Source organism: Dermacentor albipictus, chromosome 3 (assembly GCF_038994185.2).
Source record: "Dermacentor albipictus isolate Rhodes 1998 colony chromosome 3, USDA_Dalb.pri_finalv2, whole genome shotgun sequence".
NCBI classification, from domain to species: Eukaryota; Metazoa; Arthropoda; class Arachnida; order Ixodida; family Ixodidae; genus Dermacentor; species Dermacentor albipictus.
This window is the reverse complement of record NC_091823.1, coordinates 104,031,449-104,056,955: the sequence shown is the minus strand read 5'-3', so window position 1 is coordinate 104,056,955 and position 25,507 is coordinate 104,031,449. Positions and strand designations below refer to the sequence as shown.

At 49.4% G+C, this 25,507-nt stretch overlaps 2 protein-coding genes across 3 annotated transcripts; one reads left to right on the top strand and one right to left on the bottom strand.

Moving 5' to 3' along the window:
* Positions 1–5,319: 5,319 nt before the first annotated feature.
* LOC139057519 (optomotor-blind protein-like) lies at positions 5,320–15,998 on the top strand. Its single transcript, XM_070535894.1, has 5 exons — positions 5,320–6,247; positions 7,043–7,143; positions 7,266–7,384; positions 12,201–12,346; positions 14,845–15,998. The coding sequence occupies exons 1-5, from the start codon at positions 5,532–5,534 to the stop codon at positions 15,146–15,148; spliced, it is 1,386 nt and encodes a 461-aa protein (XP_070391995.1). The 5' UTR covers positions 5,320–5,531; the 3' UTR covers positions 15,149–15,998.
* A 2,925-nt stretch (positions 15,999–18,923) lies between these two features.
* LOC139057520 (uncharacterized) lies at positions 18,924–22,452 on the bottom strand. 2 transcript variants are annotated; one of them, XM_070535895.1, is made up of 5 exons: positions 21,333–22,452; positions 20,487–20,587; positions 20,237–20,355; positions 19,224–19,369; positions 18,924–19,053 (listed from the first exon to the last, which is right to left on the bottom strand). In XM_070535895.1, exons 1-5 carry the CDS (start codon positions 21,911–21,913, stop codon positions 19,008–19,010), a joined length of 993 nt encoding a protein of 330 aa, XP_070391996.1. In that variant the 5' UTR covers positions 21,914–22,452; the 3' UTR covers positions 18,924–19,007. The 2 variants fall into 2 exon arrangements, with proteins under 2 accessions (XP_070391996.1, XP_070391997.1); XM_070535896.1 differs by having other exon boundaries at positions 18,924–19,114; positions 21,333–22,447.
* Between the last annotated feature and the right edge of the window lie 3,055 nt (positions 22,453–25,507).

Here is a 25,507-nt window from a genome sequence, read left to right as displayed (position 1 = left end):
TTCATAACACATACACACACCGCGGCTAATAATGCGCGTCACATGTTCGCACTCCCGAGAGATATTTCCGCGTACTTTAGTTACCGATGCACCGAAAGGATTTCCTGACGACCTTATATACACGTATACCTGTGAGCAAAAGTATACGGACCAGAGATTGCGAGAAAAAACTCAACTTCTCCTCTGTCTGCGAATGCAACTTGAAATTAAAGATTGCAGTCTAAACTTGGCAGTTTCCGTTTATGCGTGTTAATTGCGATGAAATTCTGTTTTTTCGCCGACTTTGTGGTACTTTTGCTCACGGGTGTACATTGCCTAAATTTCCCAAAGTACGATCTAAAACATTTCGAAATCGTTCTGCAGCACGCGACAGCAATACTTTCAAGCAGCGCCGCGCCGGATCACACAAGACAGAGAGGAAGAAAGGCTCGCCGCAGGCCCTTTCCTCCTCGCCCCATGAAAATGTCGCTGCTTGCCTTCTCACGACTCTTCCCCCTATCTCATATGTGAACTTCCTCTTCTCTCTCTCCTACTGCTCTCTACAGTTCTACGAACGTCCCCTCTGGCCTAGTACACTAGTAGAAAAGGAAGCACTGCAGTTTCTGGAATGCTTTTGAGGGGAGTCACGGATAATTACAGCTGTCAAGCGGCTAAGGTGGCGATGGCCAGGGAGCTCCAGAGGGCATTGTGCCCATTAGATGTGGTGGCGTGAAAGTGAGTTTCTTCCGTCGCCTTTCCTCCTGATTCGCTCCTGTCAAGTATACACACGCTCTGAATCGCCCACCGAAGCGTTGCGCGCGACCGCAGCAGTGGCAAAGTCCAAGGAAGAGGCAAAGAAAGCGTCGTTCAAAAGTTCATGAGTGCCCTGATTACAATTATTTCATACCACCTTGCAATGTGTCTTCTCATCTGAAGAAAATCAGCGGCGAGATTAAAAAAAAAAGAAACAGTTTTCGCAAGTTTGACGGCATTTGAAGCGCCCTTCAGCAGTCCACAAATAAATCTTGGTTATACGCTCCTCACACTGTCCAGGCGGCGCGTCCGAGCAGTGATCGTCAGCGCCTCTTCCGGCACCTTCCGTCCAAATCGACACTGATGGGCCGCGCTACTCACGCTGCCCACGCGGATCTGCCAACGTGATCGCATGTTCATGCTTGTTTTGAAACGAACAAATCGTGCAAGTTTTGCTGTGTGGTTTCAAACCAATCTCAAATTTGGGCGGTCGGATACGCCCTGCCATTCGTCGAAAAAGGTATGGCCAGTGCAACGCAGGCTGCTGTGGATGAGCCCGTCTCCGGTGTCATGGATCCATCGACGAAGATGTGAAGGTGGTCCCCAAGTTTCTCTTGGAGGAGAGAGGCTGCCTTCTGCTGTAGGGCACATGTTGCGGAACGGTTCTTTAAGACACCTGGTAGCTCCGTCGAGGTAGGGATTGGTGGTCAGTGTGGTGGGCGAGGCTGTACGGCGTTTGCAGGCGTGTCCCCTATGACTTCCTTATAGAGGCCATACAGCCGTCCCATGTGTGATGCTGGCCGGGAGCGTAGGCGGGTCAGGAGTGCTTGATCATCTGCGGCACGGTGTAGGTGATCAATGTGTCATAGCCCCTGTTGCAGGAAGAGTAGTGACAGGGCCCAGTTACCTGGCCCAGCAAGAGTGGCGGCCACTTGTGAGGTTCGGGGAACGCCAAGACAGACCCCTATTGTTGACCGGTGCTGCAGCTCCAGTTTCCGCAGGTTGGGTGGGGGAAGCGCCACAAGAGGGAGGGCATACAGTAGCCGTGAAGTGGCTGCAGCTTCAAATAGCTGCAGGGCCCACCTGGTGGTACAGCCCTGTGCACGGGCAAGGAGCTGTGAGATCGCCTTGCGGACCCGGAGCGTCTGGGCGCACAGGGCATTGGTAGCCGGCAGCCAGGTCAGCCGATGGTCAATGCGCAAGCCCAGGTACGAGACTGCCTTGCTCCATGAGATCTGGACGCCCTCCAAGCGCAGCCGGGCAGCTGAGCGATGGGCTGCTGCTCTGGGATGCAGCAGCAAGGCCTCGGTCTTCCTGGCCGAGATGGTAAGGCCGATGCTGCACAAGTAGGCAGCCGCAGTGTCCAGGGCTCTCCGTAGGGCTGCACGTGTCTTGCGGATGGGTTTGGGTGGTCCCCGTACCCATAGGACGATGTCATCCGCGTATATAGATTGAGGACTGCACGGGGAAGTGAGGGTCGATCGGCAGGGCAGCAGGCAACCGTGCCAAGGCCAGGTTGAAAAGGAAGGTGCTCACCACTGACCCCTGTGGCACACTTGCAGCGACTGGACGGGGGGTGCTCTTCAATTGACCCACACGCACCCTGAGGGTGCGATTGTGCAGGAACGATAAAAGGAACTCCCGCAGGTTGCCACAGATGCCGAGGACGTCCAGGCCCTTCTGGAAAACTGCGTGAGGGATGCTGTCGAAGGCACCCTGTACGTCGATCAGCAAGAGCATCACGAGGTCCCCACCGGCGTTGGCGTCCTCCAGGGTGGACACCATGTCAGCGATGGAGTCCGCAGTGCACCGCCGCCGCTGGAAGCCCGTCTGTTGGTCGGCCAGGAAGCCGCAAGCATGGGCCACCCAGTCCAGTCGTGCCAGGGCCATGACCTTCATCACCTTGCAGGCAGCGGAGGTGGAGACCGGTCGATAGGACGACAGTTCCCTAGCCGGTTTTCTGGCCTTGAGGATGGGTGCCACAATGGCTGTCTGCCATGCCTCTGGCACCTGCCATGACTGCCAGATCTCATTGAAGTACTCTAGCAGGCGCTGTTGCTCGCTGGCGACCAGGTTGCAGAGCATTTGTGGCGTTACACCATCTGCTCCTGGTGCGCTGCGGCGTTTCCCTCACCTCAGGGCCGCCTGGAGCAAGTGGCTCTTGGCAGAGGGCAGCGACCTGGCTGGACGTCCAAACAGGGTGGACGTCGACATAGGTCACTGCATAGATGCGGGATTTGGTATGCACCGCTATTCAGTGAACCTATTTGACGCCCATTTGGAGCACTGCGTATGTGCTACTCGGTCTGCGCTGACCTTCAATGAACCTTTTTGATGCCAACTTGTGTCCCTGAGTATGTGCCAGTTGGTGTCTGCCGCTCTTCTATGAGCCTCTCACCAAGTCGGGTCGCCGAGTGTGTGGATTTTGATCAAAACTGGCACTATTCAAAACGCGCTACATAGGTACTTTACACAGTCTGTTACAAAACAATAATCGTGAATCAAATTGGTGTCAGTTTTGACACAGGCTGACTGCAAGAATGAACTTATAGGCTACTTTTGCACAGTTTCACATGCATCTGAGCTCATACCGTGAATGACTGTTTCTCGTAATCGATTCTGAGTTAATTTTGAAAAAAAAAAAGGAATAATAAAGGCCAGGTATACATAAGGGGCTGCAGGTATAGTTTTAGCATCGTATATATGCGTGTCTCGGGAGCACATCCGTCACGACATGTACGGCAATTGATGCGCGTCCAGTAATGAAGAGTGCCTCATACTGATATCACATGCTGATATCCCTCATATCGGGCGCCATTGAATGGCCGATCTGGTGAACATACATATATCTTCGAATCGGAAGTCGCTGGCAGGCTATCGCTACAGCTCGAAAAGAAATTGGAACGATTCGAATCTGTTCTTGTAAGGCCGACCAGTTCGCCTACCAAGAACTATCAGGCCTGTATGATACGCCTGAAATAGACAAAAGAATTCCCGATTCAGAGAGCGACCGAACGCGACGCGACCCACCGATGACGTGGCGTATCGCGGCATGCTGACAACGGAATGAGTCAGCCTTTCTGCGCGTCCAGTGACGAGCATGCGGGTAGCGGGAAATAGCGCACGAATCTTGCAGATTACCCTAGCTATCAGCTAGGTAGACCAGTTTATGCATTACCGGAGACAAAACAAAAAGCGCGATTGGAAAAAGAGCAAGACGCGCCGTCACGAACTATCCCGTACTATCATGTCGACATCCAGGACAAACGCCAAAAAATGAATCAATTTATTAGAATGGCTGGCACTTTGGCCTGTTATGAGAAAGGGTAATATAGGCCGTACTTTACATCTCCTGAAGAATATAACGGAGAAAGTGGTGTGCGAGTGAGGATTACAGATAACTGAAAGAAAAATAACAGGAAGCGTATACACATAGGACTGGGGGTGTGGCATCAAATAAACACACGCGATAGATCGGTAAAGAAATAGGAGGAATTTTGACAAGAACAAAACCTATTGCGTGTTTTCCCGTGATATTAAAAAGTAAATGAATATGTAAAATAACCTAATAAAAACATAGAAGGTGTCGTCCTTTTATTCGCCCAATAAAATGCAGCACATAGATTAAATCATGTGAAATGTCGTGTCACTTAGTGTGTATAATCATTCGTTCGCCTCACATTATTTCCTTGCATCCGTATCGTGGACAGGAATGCGCGCGCGCAGCCGAGCCTTTGGGGGAGAGGGGAGACAGTGCGTGGCGACGACGCCTGGGCACGTGACCTTCTGTGGTTATAACGTCACGTGCGCCGGAGGTGCCGGCGCGGCTGCAGCAGCGGTTGCGGCACACGCATGGGCTGTACGGTGACCGTTGCGGCGCTTGTGTCGGCGTAGTGTGGTGCCGTTAAAGGAAAGTATGATTTCATAATGTATGCAGCCTAAACAGCTTCGCTGGCAATCCGTCCCCATACGAATGTTGCGGCCCCACGAATGTTTTCTGGATACACCACTGACGGCACGAGAGAAGACTTGTTTGCTCCCCCTCCTCGCATTGCACTATGCTATGCCATTGTTGACGTCATCCTGCAGGTTCTTTCCAGGAACCAGCGCAAATCTTCAAATCGCGGCGGAGCCTGCGCATGCCGCAAACTATACATACCGTCATAAAAGCAAAGGTGCGCAAGACAGATGACGATTATTGTGGTCCAAGATGAGCCGCGAAGGGTGCAAGCTTTTTTTTTAAGAATGTGGCCGCCGATTTGGTATGTCGAACCACGGCCGCTGTGGCTTGGTCGAACACGCTTGGTCCAACTCCCGTGAACCCGTGGCTCGTCGCATCGCGTGCATTTGTGCCCGCGAAAAGAAAAGCGCGAGGCCACGCGCCGCCCCAAAAGAGGCAGTTTGCGAGCGAAGACGAAGACAGATATATCCAGAAAACCAGTCATTCAAACATCGCAATATACCCTCTGGTGCATTATCACTTACCCTCGCCCCCCCCCCCCCCCCCCCAAAAAAAAAAAGTTGACCAAGCCCATTGCTATTGTAGCCTCGATTCGTGCCAGTGATTCTCTAATTTGATTAAGGGAGGGGGGAGGGGAGCATGTTCCTCCAGAATATCGCGACGACAAAAGAAAGCTCCGACACAAGTTTTTAGGCTTCCTGCGGTTCGAGGGAGAGGAGAAAATTGTAGGCAAGAACCAGGGCACGCTCGTACGGCAGAGAAAACTGATCCCCGTGAGCGGGAATGTGCTAAATACTTAAGGGTGATCATCATCATTATCATCATCATCAAAAGCGTCATGCGTCGGCCTTCTGGAGTGGTACACTTTCCGAGCACGCTATACAACGAGTCACTGCACAGCGCACGGCAGCTACTGAACAGTCGCAGACCAGCTGCAATCGCGTTCGCTGCGACGCACTTCGCAAACGCCGCTTGTGCCTCGAGGATGGCGTCGTCGGGCCGTGCTGCTGGCTCCGCTGCCGCTGGCCTCAACGCCGGTCTCCCCAGGGACGACGACGGCCGGATGAGCGCTTGCAACGGCTACGCCACGCTGAGGGGCGGCGACTGCGAGCCGTCGGCGAGCAGCAGCAGCGACGACAGCAGCAGCGGGGATGACGACGGCACCAGCAGCGACGACAGCAGCAGCAGCGGTTCCAGCAGCGACAGCGGAAGCAGCGACGTCGCACAGGCCGGTGCGTCCCAGTCGGAGGACATCGACATCGAAGAGGCGCCGACCGTCTCCATCGTAGCAGCCGGGGCCGCCTTCGCTGCGGGCGAGCCACAGATGGGCATCTGGATTCAGCCGAACGTCGTCCGCCCGGCGGACCTTCCCAGCGACCACCCGGACGAAGTTCACGACTGGAGCGGTTGGCCAAAGTTTCCTGCCAAGAAGGACGCGGATAATCAGCCCACGATCGCTCCGAGTCTGCCGGCCAAGGTTCCCCATGTCGCGCTCGTCAACCAGCACGAGTTCCTGCTGCCTAGGATGGAAATGCTGATACACACACAGGGCAGGCGAGTGTCCTCTTTTTTTTTTATTCGGAGCTCCCCGTCGGCTGCTCGATCGGCATGGGTGTTGGCGCGGCCTGTTCTGGGTCGTATGCGCGTACTGACTCGTACTACCACAGAGCAGCGGATGAGAGGAACGCACGCTGTGTGCGTTCTTGTAGTGCTCGGGCGGACGCAGCTTTCTTCTACGGAGTTTGCCGTAGTTGTAGCGTCGTGGCGCATTTAAAATATTCATTATTGCGATACCAGTTATGCGGAAATACGATATGGATTCACCTCGTCATGCAAGGGCACGAACTCTAAACGGTTCTCTTTAAGAAGCTTTGCAACATCGCACTCCACAGGGCAGCGTCCTGCCTTCAGTTGTTGGCATGAGCGTTCCGACCACGCATGAGCGATCCTGCCGAGAACCTTCACTTATCACACCGTGGTTTACATGCTGGTCCGAAAAAAAAAAAGCAGTGGACAGTAATCACGGGACGCTAGGCATTTATCACGCGGATGATAATCATCGTGTCATTTTGCTAAAGTATCCATGCAGTTGAAACCGATTGAGCAGTGTTGAAGCAAGGTGATTGAGTCGCCCATGTTCGTGGCTACAGGCAGCGCGTCATTGAGATACGAGGAACAAGCACCTATGTACGAGCCACGTATATTGCTGTCGGTTCATGACTTTCTAAGCATGGCATCGTGCAATCATGGTGTTTTAGCTGCTCGTTTCGACACGTGCTTGCCTACCCATCGCGTGATAACGGTGTTGGTCAAAAATGACCGTGCCTCGACCATCTCCCTCGCATGCAGGTTCATGCAGCCAGCGCCTTCGTTTCGGATTACAAACTTGGTGGACGACTTGCAGTACACGGCCTGGCTCACCTTCACGGATTCCACTGGGAGCGAATGCGGTCAGTGCGAGCGAGACGCTACCGTCCTCGGCCTTTTCACCGCCTCCAGAGAGAGGCGTCTTTCTTTGCGTTTCTGCGTTTGTTTGTGGTGAAGTACGAGGCACGTCCTTGGACTTGTGCAGTTGGTCAGTATTCTCACCCGGATTCACCGCATCCCGGTTCCTCGTGGAACGGCCGTGTGCTGTCGTTTTCTCGGCTGAAGCTCTTCTCCAGCGACGGCTTCACTTCGAAACCACCCCCGGTGAGAGTTATTTCGCCGCTACCCCATTTTACCCGCGCTTGTGATTTAAGTTGTCGTTCGTAAGTTGCACTACATACTTCGCAGGCTACCAGTGTAAAATTCCCCAGTGTCCTTAGCTACCGCCTAAGAGACGCGAAGGCTAAAGCCTATATACTGTAATTCCCATGAATCCTCCTTCATCCACCTTAATCTTCCTTAATGCAGCCTAATCCTCCTTAGTACACCTTAATTTACTTTGGTAATCATTAATAATGTTTTATACACGGCTGGACATGATTTGGTTCCCTTCTGGCCTTCCTTAGGTCACGTGATATTCCCTGTACGTCATCACGCGCCCTTGAGACGGGTATCACCTTATTCAGTGAATCGGCCACATCAACTGGCGACGAGCCGCTGCGGCACTCACGTGACATCATGAACTCTCGCCTCCTCTCTTTTACTCTGCGTGTAGGTGCGCGATGTTGCGTGCTTTTCTTCGTCTGCTGACAGATCGGCGCTGTTTTTACGTTCTTCACCTGAGTTATGCCTTATGATGATGATGACGATGTCGTTGCCACCAATCATAATCGTGATGATGTGGTCCCTTCTGTTGCGGCGCCGCCGCGTTCATAAGACCAGGAGAATGAGCTACTGGGTGTTGCCTCCGCGCCCTTGTAATCAGGGTCCGTCTTCTCGCACAGAATCGAATATGGCGCACTGTCTCCGAAAACCTTTCCGTCGGGACGTCTCGGTTTAGACTCATCATTGTAAAAAGAAAAAAAAACTATCGCAAACAATTACAATTAAAATAAGCACGAGCGAGAGCTGACGCGAGCAGACGATAGTACGAAACGACGGTGCCTGCTGATACCACATACGATCGGTACGAATTGAGCGGCTGGGCGGGTCCGCATGAAATCCGATCCATCCCGCTGTGCGAAAAAGCTGCGCCTTTATCAAGGTATATGTAAACTGGTAGCGAAGCTTCCATAGAAGCCCACATGTGAAGAAAATGGCGGCTCGTTCCAGCCGTCGCCATCTACATATCGGGGTGGGGTGGGGGGGGGGGGGGGCAGGACACAACTAACAGCAAGCAAAAAAAAAAAAAAATAAAAAGCGACGTCACAACTGGAAATGGCAGTCACGTCAAGATCTTATGCTGCTTGGCGCGGATGCTTGAATTTCTTTACCGTCCGGCATTTCGACCGCTACGCCAGTAGCTACGCGTATTTTTCTTTTGAGGCTGCGGCGAGCTTGCGACTCGCCTCGGCTGAAGCGCCAGCGTGTCCTTAAACTATACGAGTGGCGTATGTGTTAATGTGAAGATAATTATCCTGTTATTGACAGCAGTTGCTCCAGTAGGTTCCTTAGGAAGATACTATGGCGAGCAGACAGTCGTAATGTATGGCAACATATGCGAAACCTTTTCCCAGAATCTTTCGCAATTCCGCGCGACACCATGTATTCATATACAACAATTATCAGACAAGATTGCCCCGTATTATCATTTAGAAAACATTCTACTTACTAATTTGGCTGCCCGTCAGACAATCGGAGCCTGTGTTGGGCGAACGAACATAGCGCTACGTTTCTTCGCCGAGCGTTCCGCATTTATCGTCACGACGAGACGCAGCGTGAACTTACACGATAACAAAAAAACTTGCACTCACACCCTACGCCAATGAATGCCGCGCGCTAGGTCACGCGAAATTTTATGTGAAGTGCACGCCACGCTTTAAACAAACGCACAAGGAAATTATAAAAAAAAAAGCTCGGACAAAGCCGCCGCATTCAAGTACACGAGCACGTCATTCCGAACGACGTAATAGTTGCTTTGCACAGTCTTCCCAATGCTTGCGCCAGAATCACTGATTGGTAGGCGTCATCGAGACCGAAAAACTGAATTGCGAAATAGAAAATGACTCGTATGACAGTAATCTGTTCAAACTTTTTTCGAACATTTTTTTTCACATAGGTTTTCTAGTTTCAGTGTTTGTCGCCCCCATCCCATCCCCCTCGCCTAGTCACGCATCAATCGTGCACCACTAACTGATATCTCTGCCGATAAGTTTTGGCATGCTTCGCGACCTTTTGCAGCTTCGCGACTTATTTAGATGGAGCTTGCCTTTGTACTTCACAGCTTTGAACAAGCGCGTACGTTGCACTAAGACGCGGGACAGTACTGTCAAGTGCTCAGTGTGCGTTCGTTCAAAGCTGGCTCAGCGTCATTAGGGGAAGCATATCAGGAATTTATGACAGCGCGGGTGACAGAAGTTCTTACCGTGCTGAACATGTCCTGTCTCGTGTCTTGGTGCGTGCCTGTGATGGCTTTCACAAGTCGCATTCTTCCGAGCCCAGCTGGCGACGCGCAGTCCAACCCCGATACCCACCCTTGCACCTATTTTATTTCTGGTCATTGTGGTTTCTCGTTAAAACAAAAGTAGCACAGATGACCATGTACCCCAAGGAGACTGAAACACTTATTTTGGTCATTTTCGCTGTTCAGGGTGTCTACCCACCGGGAAAACCAGCAATTCTCAGGGATTTTCAGTAGTCTGGGAAAACTCAGGGATAACTCAGGGAATTTGTGCCTCTATCAGGGAAAATTAGCGGTAATTTTGTTGAAAGGGTCGAGAGTCGCGGTAATGCTGGCTCGAGTAATAGACAGGAATCGTAATGAATCGTCGTTGACGCCCTGTCGTCGGCTGGAGGAGTTTCCAGTGTACAGTCAACGACCGACTTTCCGGATGCCCGATAATTTGGATGGCTTCGCGGCACCACCACGTACCCCATATAGTATCGGAACCTCTGCAATTTTGGACGCAAGAACCCTTCCCCGTCCGATTTTCCGGACTTTTTGCCGTGACCGCAGGTCCGAAACGGCATTCATCGAAGCCACCACCGCTGCCGTTTTTGATCACCTCGCCTCCTCTAACCGGCGCTCTCGCACGCAGTTCTTCTGGCAGCCGTAGCCACCACTGCGGCAACGCTAAACCTAGCTGCTTCGACGTTAGCTCTTAAGCTTCTTGCCGTTGGGTGCCTTGTTTTTCATTGAAAGAATTCGCTGCTGTCAGCAATGGCACCGACTGCGCCTTTGTGGTCCTCGCAATTGGCTTCGAAGCTTGGAAAGCGTGATGCGTTGGATAACACCGGTTTTTGCAAGTTAGCTTCGCCTCAGTACACAAATGTTAAATGGTGAAGCATACGCAAACGTACTGCGGTGAAGCATTACAAGCGTCGGAAGGGGCAATTGTCACGGGTCACAATATGTATACCTTAAGTATACGCGCGTGCATCCGGGGTCTCCTGTCTCAGTATGAGCACCGGTATGCCTAATATGTGTACCGACATTCCTTCAGAGGGTTTTCGAATGTACTTGTGGCGAAGGTCAGTAAATGACATTCATTTATTTTTTCCAACCGGCCGATTTTTCGGACGTTTTCGCGGCCTCTAGGGAGTACGAAAAATCGGACGTGGACTTTGCAACTGACCAAGAAGATGCTTCAGATGGTCCGTGGGGCGAACGAGTGGCGGAAGGAGGACAAGGACAGAAAGAACCTATGTATTGAGGAATGAACGGGAAAGGAAGCGTGCTGCCGCAGTTTTGAAGGAGCTTGAGCTCAAAAAAGAATGTGTTGGCTGATGCTGGGATGCAGGTGTCCAACTATACCAAAGTAAACTCTTTAAAACACTGAGGTGTCGTGTGCGGGCTGAGAGTATGTCAGGACAGCCGAGGTTGACTTACGAGCTCTTGAGAATCTTAATTGTGACAAAGTTCGGGCATTATACCACTCAGCTTGTTATCAGTTGATAGAAATAGCTGATATTCGAGAGAGCGAGAGAGAGAGAGAATAAACATTTTTATTGGGTGAATGCAGCTTTGGAGAGGCGTCCTCATTCCAGAATGCGTTGAGCTCGGGCCGCATCCTGAGCCCTCGCAATCAGCCGTTGCTGATCCTCGAGGTCGGAGCTGGACAAGGCTCTCTCCGAAAATATTTGCTTCTGTATGCATCTTTTTTATTCGTATTTGAGGATGTCGAACTCGATTTGCAATGTTTTTGAAGACATTTTATTTGCTGTGCGTGTGACTAACCCTTCCTTTCTATTCTCTTCTTGAATAACATAAACACTACTCCTTAGTATTCAAACTGGATTAAGTCGGTTTTTTTTTAAATTTTTTTTCATATACTTACTAGAGGGTGACAGCGTCGGGCGACGTGGTTTCAGCCCGTCTTGACATAAAACATAGTTTGCGTCACTCAGGGAATTTTGCAAAGGCACTCAGGGAAAACCTGGAAAACTCGGGGAATTTGGAAATGCCAACTTGGTAGACACCCTGCTGTTATAACTCGTCGATCAACGGCCGCCGAGAAGTGTCAATTAGGTTGAACTGTGTATGGGTGACCAAACTTCAACCACTCTCAGCCAACATCGTGACACCCAACACCTTATTTTAAGATTTGCCTCTATAGGATAGCTAGTGCAGGAGGTGCCAGGCCGGTTTTGTATTGAACTAAATAACGAAGTGCTTTGTGCCAGTCATGCTGCTGTACACTGCAATTGTTATAACTTCCATCAATGCAGTTTAGCCTTGTGATAATGGAGTTGAATACCTTCATTATCAGTGGACAGTTCATTCAGGGTAAGTGGGCTCCCAGTCGCACACTACGGAGTTGGTGCGTCACGCGGGCTGGATTTTGATTTTTGCACATATGCACAATATCTTACGAATAAAAAAGAAGGCGTGCGTTCTACTGACTAACCCGTTATTTAACACCTGCCCCACTCCAAACTAAACGCTCAATACAGAAACTGCCCTCTTTTGTATGTCTTGCAGATCACTCTAACGTGTAACAATAGCTACCGTATCCAAGTGAACGTTGGAATCGTGGAAGACAGCGGACACATCCTGAGTGCGTCGGTCGTCCGACAGTTTGTCGGTGCCTACTTTGTCGCCGTCACCCAGTACAGCAAAAAATCTAGGTGGGTATTGCGCTTTCCACGCGGGCTGTTATCTCCCCTTTCCAAACCGGTGCACTTAACATTTCACTCTCCTCTTCTTTCATTCTCTTTTCCTTCTACAGCTGATGAAACCACAATCAGAGCTTTATTTTCATTTTTTTTTCTTCTAGTCTCTCGCGTCCAAGCAACAAGGGGTTGAAGACTAAGCCACGATAATATAATGTCAATACTTCGCACCATTTTCACGACTTCCATTGTTTCTGTGATAACATTATTAAGGACATATTTGTCGGTACATAAAGGTCTTTTCCCCTTTTTACTTGTTCAATGACATTCTACAGTACAACAAAGACAACCAATGTAATTGTGGTGGCTACTGAGGAATAGAAAAATAGACCTGCTGCATACATGGTCATGCCGCAGGCCAGTTCCCGCCCTTAAGAGAACGAAAGAAAAATGGAAGCGCTCCCAGCACATAAATATGAACACCCTTTGTTCTCCTGCATACCTCACAGAAAATGCATTGCGCACAGAATGCAACCTGGAGATGCAGTTCCCACTAGAACAAAGTTAGAATTCCCAACATGCACGTTATTGAGGCCATTCAACAGGTACAGAGCGATAGCGCCCTCTGGAATACTTTAGTGAAGATGTGATGGCTTGAACCGTAGACAATTACTAGAGAGAACTGTGGCCCTGTCTAAGGGACCGGCAAGCAGGGCAGTCCAGCCAGCATGGGCATGATGGATGACGCATTTGCTTAAACTTCGTCTTTGTGACTTTGCAAAGTGATCGTTTCACGAAGGCACTGCATTATAAATAAACACAAAAATTGTTTGACGGCAGGATTCAAGCACAGGACCTGTAGCACAGAAGCCCAACGTTGATATGATTACGCCACGGACGCACGGACAAGCGGAACCACTGCAATAGGCTGAGAAGTGGTTCTTGAGGGGAAGGAGAAAAGGCTAGCGCTATTCTCTGCAACCCGTGCGGGAGCACGGCTCAGGTTGCGATTATGCGTACTTGCGGCGTCTCATTATACCCTCTGCGTTAAAGAAAAGTACAAATTGCTTTGAAATATAGGATAATTTAGGCCCAGGTAAATCGTAATAAACGACGCTACAAGAACGTCCGAATACACAAGCACGACGGTCAGACCAATCCACGTACTACCCATTATTCCCGTGGTGGCTGAACGATCCCAGCGCCAAAGTTCCCTGCAGTACTTCTAGTAAACTCTATGGCTCAGATGGCACCCAGCCTTTCAAGCGCAGGCGTAATTTTTGCACCAGCCTGCCATTATGTGAAGGATTTTGAGGGTGTCCACTCGGACAGGGAAGAGGATAGAAGTACAGTTAAAGCTCAACATAACGAAACGTAACAGCCACTTTGGGCCCAGATGGAATGACGTGTTGCCGTTAACGCACCTCTAACCGCGAGATAGACAGTGGCCGCCGAAGCGGAGCAGCAAGACCCTCTCACCGTCATGTTCCGTACAAAGTTAAAGTGCCATAAGATCCTATTGCACGCTGTATGCCGTGGATGCGAGGGGAAGCGTGCGAGGGTGCGACGAGAGGCATAGAGGTCTCATGCATCGTCTTCCCGCGCGAGCAAAAGATCAGGGAGGCCAGCGCGAGGTAAATATGCTGAAGCGCTCACGCGTTTGCGTCTGTCTGAATGGGGGCAGATGACCGCGCTTCTCTTTTCGTCTGCCCATGGCTGTCGGTGTGCAAGGCCCCAACCCGCTCTGCATGAAGATATCTGTGGCGCATGCAAAGGTGCGAGCCGAGACGGCCGTGGCTTCATGTGTAGTGTATATACTCTCGCGTCTATAGTGCTGGAGGTGTGTTCACCAATTTCTTGCTTTTCCTTGAAAGTGGATGACAAATTTAAAAAAAGAGGGCCTAAAAAGTAAGGTTTGCGCTTATTCTTCAGGGCTAAGCTCGCGCCCGTTCCTGCGGCGAGCGTCGACATCGTGCCTCGGCGTCCTAGTATACCCGAGCGAGCGAGCACAGCGAGGAATGAAAGACCGAAGCCGGTGCGCGGATAAAAGACTGCGATAGCGAAGAGAGCATGAGGCGGAAAGTGGGGGAGGAGGGCACGGCGAAAGCGTGAGAAGAAAAGCGTAGTGCCGCGTGCAAGACGCGCTCTGCGGCGACGACCGCTACGAAATGGCCCCAGGGTAGCGCCCCTTTTACCGCCCTTATCTCTTCGCCGATGGCACGCGGCGTGCGCGTCTACCGATACCGTATATATGGAAACCAAGCGCTGCATGAGCGGGAGGTCTGTCTGCGGCGGCTGCTGTGAATCGCGTCCACGCGTTACCTACGCGCTGCCTCTCGCGATCTCCCGATTAGCGATGCAGTCGCGCCACACTTCGGTGCGCTTGCAACGTGCCGCACGAGACAGTGTCAGCGCCAGTCAATATATCGCGAAATGAAAACACCTATACAGCTGCGCTCAAATTTCGCGTTGGGGAGTATATCCTAATCGTCGGTGAAATTTTTTTCTTTCAGTGTCGAAAGAAAATCCGAACTGTCCGACGAAAATTTCCTACAATCGCAGTGTCATTCGCATCGCTTTTGCAGACTACCGATTGGATCAACAATGTACAAGCCTTACAGCGCCACGTTGCACATCATGGGCAAAGGGAGTGTGACAGTGAGGTTTGCAGAAGCAGCTGCGATAGCTGACGGCCCAATTTCTGTACTTCGCTCTCATCATAGCGCTATATACGGCAGTCTGTCATTTGATGCGCCAGAAAATGCTCTTAAGGCTAGGATGAGAAGCATTGCTGCTTTCTTGTTGGTCTTAAGATAACCCGCAAATGTATTTATGATGCTGGCATCACCGAAGGCTAAGCTCCTGAATATTTCAGCCCTGTCCAAAGAAGCCGTATTGAGACCCGTTCCATACAAGCACGTAAAATAATTGCATCTGTTTTTTAAACTACCATAAAAATTGGTTCCAATACTCCTAATTTACGCCGTGTCTTTTAATGTTTTAAAAAAGAACTTTCGCTGTTTTCTTTCACACCGTTCTGATAGGACAAACTAAATTCAGATTCCCTTAATTATGTGTCAGATGTGGTATAGATGTGGAGCAACAGGGTTAACGTGTAGAAAGCTGTGTTCTCTATACCACGAGCTTTTAAGGTTTCCAACGTTTTGCGATTCGATAGCAATATTTTTGCACCTTGTCCCAGTTATTTCTTGCGCGTGAAAAATGCTTTCGTGTCTGCCCCGCTGCTCATTTGTATGCTGTTCGGTTCAACGAGCTTCCTTTACAGCCAAGCTGTATATACTTCGGCCCCTCAATGCATTTGTCGTGCCTATCGCATCCACTTCAACGAGATCGGCTTACTAGCGTTCTTCAGGAAAGCTCTGCCGTCTACTGTACGATTGATGGACAATTGCTGCTGCTGCGCGGCCATGCGTGTGCCATCATTTGCTTTCTTTCGAACTCTGTTTAGTTGACCACCGTTTAGTGTGTTTTGCGTAGTGTTAATTTTTATATCCACTGTTAACTGTTCATTGTATTTCTTTCGTCTTCATTACTGATCTAGATTAAGTGAATGTATGTTAGTGTTCTTGTGTTTTTTTTGTGTGTGTTTCGTTTAAATTGTGTGTCGTTGTCAGTCTAGAAATATATTTTTTTCTCTATCTGCCGACTCCGACTCTTTCACTGTGTTCGCTTGAGTACGGAACGACCAACCGGCGTGTATACCCCGTCGACGACTTCGCGCCGACGGCAAACCGGTCGACAAGCCGTGACAGATGCACATGGTGAGGATGGAGAGGGCGCCAGAAGGAAGTAATATCGGGTTTAATCTCGCATACAAACATGCTGGTACAGTGGCAGAGCAGCGACTTCCAGGCTTATTCTATGCGGTATAAGTCAGTGCCACAGTCACGAGCACCGAGGCAGACGAGAGAGGATGAAAGAGGGCGGCACTGGAACACGGCAGAAAATGACAAGGCTTTGTCCTCTGAGCGGGTTACTGCACGACTTGAGAACAAGCAGATGAGAGGAAGCACAGCTCTCTTTATGCGGTACAAAATAAAACAAAAAACACGCAGACACTACGTTTGCTTCTTTTAATATTTCTCTAAACTTTAATCCATCTATTGAAGCAACGTATTAAACAACTGATGTCTCCTTAAAGGAAGTCACGTGTCACTGAGTGACGTCACAGCACTGCCATGTATGTAGGCGCGCGGTGCCCGCAAGAAGCAGGGCAAACGACATTTGGCTTGAAATTTAAGCTCTTTCCGCGGCGCTATTGGGGGCGAAGAGTTACGGAGTCGCCACCTGTTGGAAGCGCCTAGCTCCCTTGCGTAGTATGAGGGATCACGCGGCACGCTCCTCATAGGTTTCGCTTACCGCACTCAATAAGAACCCCACGCGGCAGCCCTTCTCCACATTTATGTAGGTACCCTCAAGACGAGAGAAGTTTTTGACTGTCGATATAACGATCTTGGGCAAACTGAAAGCACAGAATCGTTTACGCACGCTATCTCTTTACCGAATACGTACGGTGAACGTGCCACTGCGCGCGGTCGTCGCGATGGAGTCTCCCGAACCGGCTTCTTGCATGAAAGGTAGGCAAACGCTGAGAGTAAACTATGTGAAATGTGTTCTTATAGTGGGCTGTCTGTATAACCAAATGGGGCGCATAACAGAATGAAGCCTCAATGCATCGATCACACGGGTTTGCAGCGACCGACTGCGCGTCTGCATGCATGTCTGTGCACAATGTTTCGCTTTCGCTGTGAGCACGTTTTCGCACCGTGCCGTAAGCTTTAGGCCGCAGCATATGAGCACTTGACAGCACACTAGCAACCATTGTTGCGTGGACGCTATCCGAACTGTTCAAAAATAATTTCCCTATAGAAACTTCGACGCCTACGGCGACTATGATGGGCCGTGGCAACGATTTAATCTTTTCTTGTCTTCTTAATTCTTGGACATTTGAATATTATTTCTCAAGTTGCGTCTCACTGTATGTTTATCGGTCTTCTCAGCGCGCGATTTTCCTCTGCTTCTTTTTAGTAATCCAGTGCATTCAAAAAATATCAAAGAATTTAGAAGAAAAAAAAAGATTGAATCATCGCGACGGCACATCACAGTCCCCGTAGGCGTCGAAGTCTCTACAATGAAATTATATTTGAACAGCTCTGATAGCGCCCACGCAACAATGGTTGCTTGTATACTGTCAAATGCTCATATTCTGCGGCCTAAAGCTCATGGTACGGTGCGAAAACGCGCGCGCGGAGAAAGCGATACAGTGCGTGGACAAGCATGCAGACGTGCAGTCGGTCGCTGCGAATCTGCGCGATCGCTGCATTGAGGTTTCGTTCTATTACGCTCCATTTAGTTATACAAACACTATAAGAACATATTTCACATAGTTTGCTCTCAGCGTTTACCTACCTTTCACGCAAGAAGCCGGTTCGGGAGGCTCCATCGCGGTGACCGCGCGCAGTGGCGTTCACTGTGCGTATTCGGTAAAAAGATAGCGTCTGAAAAATATTGTGTGCTTTCAGTTTGCCCAAGATTATAATTTAGACAGTAAAAAACTTATTTCGTTTCTAAAGTACTTAAAGAAATGTCCGTGAGAGCTCGCGCGTAGCGTTTTCAGTGAGCGCTGACAGCAAAACCTATGAGGAGCTCGCCGCGTGATCCCTCATACTACGCCAGAGAGGCGCTTCCGATAGATGGCGACTCCGTAACTCCTCGCCGCCAATAGAGGGAACTATGGTATACTGCGATCCTTCACTTCCACCATGGGTATGATGGGTAGTACATGCATTTGCCCGATCTTTGTGCTTGCGGCTTCAGACATTCTTATGGCTTCGTTTCTTTCGTTTTACCTGGGCCTAAGTTCTCCTAAATTTCAAAGCAATTTATACTTTTTAATGCAGAAGGTAATAAAACTCCGCAAACGCATATCATCGCTACTAACTGCAGTGGTTCCGCTCGTCCATGCGTCCATGGAGTACTGCTATCATTGGGTTTATGTGTTAGAGGTCCTGCGTTTGCATCTTGCCGTCCAACAATTTTAATGTCTATGTAGTCATATATACGATGCAGTGCCTTCTCAAAATGATCACTTTGCAAAGTCACAAAGACGAAGTTTAGGCAAATTCATGCACTTCCCCACAATGCTGGCTGAACTGCCGCGCTTGCAGATCCCTTAGACACTAGCGCCACAATTCCCTCTAGTAAATGTATAAAACTGTGGTCCATTCCATCGCATGCTCACTTTGCATTTCCAGAGGAAGCGGTCACTGTATACGACGGTTGGATGGCCATCATGATGTGCATGTTGGGAATTCGAATTTAGTTCTCGTGGGAACAGCACCTTCAGGTTACATTTTATGCATAATGGGCTTTCTATGAAGTATGTAAGGGAAATAGGGTGCTCTTATTTATCTGCGAAGGGTGCTTCAAGTTTATCTTTTCTTTTCAGTGCGGCAGCTGGCCTGGCATCATCATGTGTGCGGCAAGTCTGTTTTCGTATTCCTCCGTAGAAACACCACCAGTGCATTGTTTGTACTGTAAAATGTCATTAAGCAAAGAAAAAAATGACCTCTTCGCACCGGCAAATGTGTCTTTATTACCTTTATAACAGAAACAATGAAAGTCGTGAAAACAGTGCAGTGTATATAATATTAAATTAGCATGCCTTAGTCTTGAATCCCTTGTTCCTTGGATGGGCGAGACTGGGCAAAGAAACAAACAAAAAAAAACATGAAGATGAAGCTCTGGTCGTGGTTTCTTCAGCTGTAGAAGGAAAAGAGAGAGAGAGAAAGAAGATGACAGTGAAATGTTAAGTGTACCGATTTGGAAAGGTAAGTAAATAGCCGGAACGCAAAATACGTACAACACCTACCTAACTTTTTTGCTGAACTGGGTGACGGCAATGAAGTGGGCACCGACAAAGCGGCGGACGACCGACCTGCTCAAGATGTGTCCGCTATTGTCCACGATTCCAACGTTCACTTGGATGCGGTAACTGTTGTTACACTTCAGAGTGATCTGAAACACATATAATGGAAAAGTTTCCGGTGCTGAGCTTTGGAGAGGGGAATGTCTTAAATCATCGGCTAGTCAATAGAATGCATGCTTAATCATTTTTTTATTGATACGATACTGTACATGTTTACAAAAATCGAAATCGAGCCCGCGTGAAGCACCATGCTGTAGAGTGCGACTGCAGCCCATTTCCCCTGAATGAACTGTCGGTTCATAAGGAATGTATTCAACTCCATTATCACAAGGCTAAACTGCATTGAAGGGAATTGATAACAATCGTAGTGCACAGCAGCATGAATGGCGCAAAGCACTTTGCGAATCAGTTGAATACAGAAGTGGCATGGCACCGCCTGCACTAGCTATCCTATGAAGGCAAACTTTAACGTAAGGCATCTGGTGTCACAATGTTACCTTAATCTCGGCGACCGTTGATTCATGCGTCACGACAGCCAAAATGACCTAATTTGTGTTTCGGTCTCCTCGCGGTATACGGTCATTTATGCTACTTTTGTTTTGACAAGAAGCCACAATGACAAGGAAGAAAGCAGGTGGCTGCGAGTATATCTTTGAGACCACGTTGCTCGCTGGGCTGACGAGAAAACGGCCTGGGAAGCCATCGCAGGCACGCACCAAGACACGAGATACGACAGCACGGTAACAATTTGAACCACCCACGCGGTCGTGTTTTGTTGATGGCTTCCGCAAATATCGCTAGATCAAAATTTGGATGGGCGCACACTGCAATTGACGACAGTCCTGTCCTGGGTATTAGTGCAAAGTGTGCGCACGTTGCAACATGCGAAGTTTAGTGCAACTTAAGAACGGCAACCTGGCGTGTCTAAACTGGGGAACCGGCGAACGAACTCTTACCGGAGGAAGTTTTGCGGTGAAGCCGTCGTAGGAGAAGAGCTTTAACCGAGAAAAGGACAGCACCCGGCCGTTCCACGAAGAACCGGGATGCGGTGAGTCCGGGTGGGAGTACTGACCAACTGCACCAGTCCAAGGATACACTTTAGGGCTCTAATTCATTTCAGCACACAGAAAGACAAAAGTAAAGAAAGACGCCTCTTTCCAGAGGCGGTGATAAGGCCGACACCGGTAGGGCCTCGTGCACACTGACCGCATTCGCCCCCAACGGAATTAGTGAAGGTGAGCCAAGCCGTGTACTGCAGGTCGTCCACCAAGTTGGTACAGCGGAACGAAGGCGCTGGCTGCATGAGCCTGCATGCGAAATAGAACGACGCGGCACGATCATTTTTGATAAACACAGTGGTCACGCGTTGGAGATAATTAGGCACGCACGTTTCAAAACGAGCAGCTAAAACACGTGGTGGTCACGGTGGATATATGTGGTCCATGTACAGAACAATGAGCACTCAAAAAGCTATAAAGACTGCTGAAACGGCTCAAAGCAGAGATAAATTCGCAAAACGAAAGTGATTATCGTCTGCATCATAAATAGCTGGCTAGACGAGTATACTGTTCCCTTCATTTAGCCCAGCATATGCACCACTCTGCGGCATTTGAATACATGCAACTTGTCGGCAGGTACACTAATGCGTTCTCGGAACGCTCACGTCAACACCGGAAGACAAAGCGCTGTCCTGGAGTGTGATATTGCAACGGTTTCTGAAAGAGAACCGTTACGAGATCGGCGCCGCACCACGGCGTGAACATGCGTCGAGTGCCCGTGCAGTCGGAATCGCAAAAATAAAGATCTCGGGAAGCGCGACGATGCTTCAACTACGCAATCTCAGCAAAGGAAAGTATAGCGTCCGCGCGGGCACCAAAAATTAAGAACGCGCACAGCGTGATTTCCATTCAAGCGCTGCTCTCTTGTATGTCAGTGCTATCGAACGTAAATGGCGCGCGCGTACAATCCAGGCAAGCCCGCGCCAACAACTGTCCCGATCGAGCAGCAGGCTCCGGAAAAATAAAAAAATAAAAAAGATGAAAAAACACTCGCCTGCCCTGTGTGTGGATCAGCACTTCCATCTTGGGCAGCAGGAACTCGTGCTGGTTGACGAGGGCAACGTGGGGAACCTTGGCCGGCAGGCTCGGCACGATCGCAGCACGCTGTTGGTCCGCGTTCTTCTTGGGAGCAAACTTGGGCCAACCGCTCCAGTCGTGAACTTCGTCCGGGCGGTCACTGGGAAAGTCCGCCGGTCGTTCGACCATCGCCTGGATCCAGATTCCCAACTGTGGCTCGCTCGCCATGAAGGCGGCGACGGCTGCGACGCTGGAGGCAGTCGGCGCATCTTCGATGTCGACGTCCTCCGACTGGGACGCGCCGGCCTGCGCCGCGTCGCTGTTTCCGCTGTCGCTGCTAGAACCGCTGCTACTGCTGCTGTCGCCGCTGCTGGTGCAGTCGTCATCCCCGCCGCTGCTGCGGCTGTTGTTGCTGCTGCTGCTCGCCGTCAGCTCACAATCGTCCCTCCGCAGCGTGGTGTAGCCGTTGCAAGCGCTCATCCGGTCGTCGTCGTCCCTGGAGAGACCGGCGTTGAGGCCAGCGCCAGCGGAGCCAGTAGCACGGCCCGACGCCGCCATCCTCGAGGCACAAGCGGCGTTTGCGAAGTGCGTCGTGGCGAGCGCGACTGCAGTTGATCTGCGACTGCTGCCGTTTGCTGTGCAGTGACTCGGTTTAGGGCGTGCTGGGGAAGCGTGCTACTTCAGAACGCCGGCGTGTGGCGTTTTCGCTCCGACGTGGACGCGTTCTCGTTCTCGTCTTCTACTATTTTCTTCTCCCCCTCGAGCTGCAGGAGGCCGAGAAACTTGCGTCAAATATTTTTTTTTGTTGGCCCGATATCCTGGAAGAACATGCTCCCCCCACCGCTTATCAAATCGAAGAAAGCATGAGCGGCGGGAAACCACGCTACAAATGCGTTCTGCTTGGTCCTTTTTTTTTTTAGTAGGAAGTGATAATGCACCAGAGAAAATTTGCGAGATTATCGTGGCTGGTTTTCTGGCTGCGTCTTCGTCGTGGTTCGCGAACTGGCTCTCTTGCAGCGGTGCGTGGCCTCGTACTTCTATTTTCGCGCCACAAACGCGAGCGAAAATGCACGTGATGCGCCAAGCCACAAGTCCAAGGGGGTTCGAACATGTGAGCTGGAGACGCCAAAGTGGCGGCTCCTGGTATCTGTTTCCCGTCTTTTTGTGCGCTCGCCTTTCCCGCGCCATAGTACCCAATTAAAATAGAATCGAAAGAAAAGTAAAAGAAAAACAACTAGCGCAATTCTCTTCGTTAACTACTTCGGTAATTGCTGCGGTGCCGTAGCTACCTCCTGGCTACGCCACTGCGGGCAGTGCACCATATTAGAACAAAGATATTGCGCAAGCTGGCAGGTAAACAAACACCTTGCACCAAACGAATGATTATACTCACCAAAAGTGACATGAAATTTCGCATGATTTAACTCCATGTGCTTCATTTTGTTTGGCGAATAATATGACGACACTTTCAATCCTTTTTATTATGGTATTTTATTAATTTATTTGCATTTTAAGGTCACGGGAAAACACGAACTAAGTTTTGTTCTTGCCAAAATTCTCCCTATGTATTTTTTTTCTTTAACGATCTCTCGCAGGTGTTTACTTGATGCCACACCCCCCTCCGATATGTATAAGCTTGCGCTTTTCTTTCAAACCCTCACTCACATACCATTGTATTTGGTATTATTCTTTGGAAGATGTAAAGTGCATTCTATATTTTCCCATTCCCCTTACAGGCCCAAGTTTCAGCCCTCCTAACAAATATATTCATTAATTTTCTGCCATTTATATGCTGCTAATAATAGCCAAAACTATTTTATTCATGGGTGGAACCTTCATCCATCGAACCAAGTAGTCACGCAATGTAAACTGCAGCGAACAGTTTGAACGCTTGTCCAAGTATAACAGCACAGCTCCTATCGTAGCAGAATGGTACCCACGCGGTTACGATTGTCGCGTGTGTTTGATCTCTCCTAAACCGCAGCTTAGAAATAGAGGATAATGCTGCAATAAGGTCACATAGGTGGATGGAACATTCAGAAATACACAATTGATCTCCGAGGCTGATTGTAGGCACAAATATGTGCGCTTGGAAGTTTGGAAAAGACAGGTTCGAGCGGGAAATTGTGGAAGCCTATTTCATCAAAAAAGAGGGAAACGCATGCATCAGCAGGCCGTCCATTATTCTTAGTGACAAGGAGACGACTTTTTTAGAAGGTTTCATTTAGGCTTCATGTTAGAGTGATTTCATTTGGTTTTACCGTCTGTCTTCCTTTTATTTACCTATTTTTTATTTTGTTGACGATTTTCTAGTGGCTCTTAAGCTTGTGTAGCACTTTGTTTTTGACGCAGACGCTGTTCTTTAGACCTTTATCGTTCAACACTTCGGTCCCTTTAATTGTTTGTCACGTGGTTCATTTTTTGCGCGGTCACATGTTTTATCAATTTTTTAGGTGAGTGACTACTAGAGATTTTAGTTTTGACGCAGACGCTGTACTTAGACGCCTTTTTCATGTCTTTTCCGTGTTATTCTTTGGTCATTATTCCCATAGTCGTGCGGGTTTTATCACTGACTGGGCCTTAGGCGTTTGAAGTGTGTTATGTTGTGAATAGTTTGGTAGTGAAGCGTAGACGGTACCTTTTATGTCTGGTTTTGTCCCCTTTGGCTCGGAAAAAGACTCCCGCGCTGATCCACGTGTGGTTCTTGTTTGCTCATTCGATATTATGTGCCAGGTATGATTTCTGAGTGGTCGATAGATTGCTGTTTTTTACTTATAAAGTTTTGTGCGCGACTCGGGGTGAATAACCAACATAAGGCAGGCTTGTTGCGAAAATAAACTTAGTTGTGAATGGCGCCGGTCCTGTCGTTAGCGTTCTTCTTCCCGAGTCCAGTTCTTCTGCGCCTTGCCTTTACTGCTTCAAAGAGGCCAAGAATGGTCGCGTGAACACTCCGCATACAAGATCAATTCGTCCTTAACCAATAGAATTTTGATGCCCGAAGCGCCGTCGCTGTTATTTCTGCACAAAGGCTTCCCCCGTATCGAGGAGCCCACAACATTCGTGGAAAGAAGGAAAATGGTCTTCGCAACATAATGTTGCTCGCGGGGCTGAACCACCATCTGGGAAAGACAAGACTGTTTCCACCTGTGCCAGATTGGTTTCTGGCCTAAGGTTGACATGTGCGACAGTAACCTCTTTCTGCATCAAAGCATCGCCAGTACCAGCCACTTCGGAGGAAAGATGTATGGGTTCTTAGTCAGTCGAACCAAGAAGAATGTTGAGCACAGTCTGCAACGAGGAGGTACTAGTGGCCTTTCGTGAAGCCTGCCCAGCCTTCATGAAACTGGGTTGCCAGTGTTTCCAAAGCCTCTTATGCAACCAAATGTTTGAAATATGAAGTTACAATAAACAGCCAAATACTTTTACCAACTGCATAGGTGAAAATGCAAGTAAAACCCAGACCAGCACACTTGGTTGCAGGAGTGATTCGCTGATTAGGTAAGAAGGTGACTTAACAGTTGGTGATAAGGTATACCGAATGCAGGTATGTGCACTGTGTATACATACGTACCTTGCAGTCTGAATTAAGCTTGTCCAGCAAAGCGACCGTTTACGAACTGCGCGAGGGTCCTCAGCCGTGGTAGGTGCTGGATTGCAGATATCTTTGTTCTAATAGCGCATGGTCCATACATACGGCGTCAGCGGTCATATATCGTTATATATATCAGCGGTTATAGTAAGAAACGTTGTGTGGCGCGACTATGCGAAGTCGTATTGCGGTGTTAGCTCGTTTTCTCTAGCTTTTTCGAGAAAGAGGATAATAACCGAACTTTTTTTTCCAGTTGTGTTCGTTCCGTTCTCTACGGCGTACTCACACGTATTACGGGAATGTTGTCCTCAAAAATAGCCATCGCATTCTTTTTATGCGATCCCGCTCATATATTATGGCTCCATATAGGCCAAAAAGGCAATGCCGAAGCGCACAACTTATATATGTATCATGCTGGTTCACCAACCGCCGTGATCGCTGTGTTGAGCAGTGCCATCGGCCTCATGCAGAAAGGATAGCGTAGAGATATAGTAATTTGAAGCCTATCAGACTTGAAATGCGTGAGAACGGTGCCGGTGTATCACAAATATTTGATAGCGCCA

Coding starts and splice junctions, on each gene's coding strand:
- LOC139057519 (XM_070535894.1), top strand. CDS start 5,532: ATGCGTCGGCCTTCTGGAGTGGTACACTTTCCGAGCACGCTATACAAC. Junction 7,385..12,200: donor TCACTTCGAAACCACCCCCG/GTGAGAGTTATT, acceptor TATGTCTTGCAG/ATCACTCTAACGTGTAACAA. Junction 12,347..14,844: donor CAGTACAGCAAAAAATCTAG/GTGGGTATTGCG, acceptor TTTTTCTTTCAG/TGTCGAAAGAAAATCCGAAC.
- LOC139057520 (XM_070535895.1), bottom strand. CDS start 21,913: ATGGCGGCGTCGGGCCGTGCTACTGGCTCCGCTGGCGCTGGCCTCAAC. Junction 20,588..21,332: donor CTGATCCACACACAGGGCAG/GCGAGTGTTTTT, acceptor TTTCGCATGCAG/GCTCATGCAGCCAGCGCCTT. Junction 20,356..20,486: donor TTCCGTTGGGGGCGAATGCG/GTCAGTGTGCAC, acceptor GGACTGGTGCAG/TTGGTCAGTACTCCCACCCG.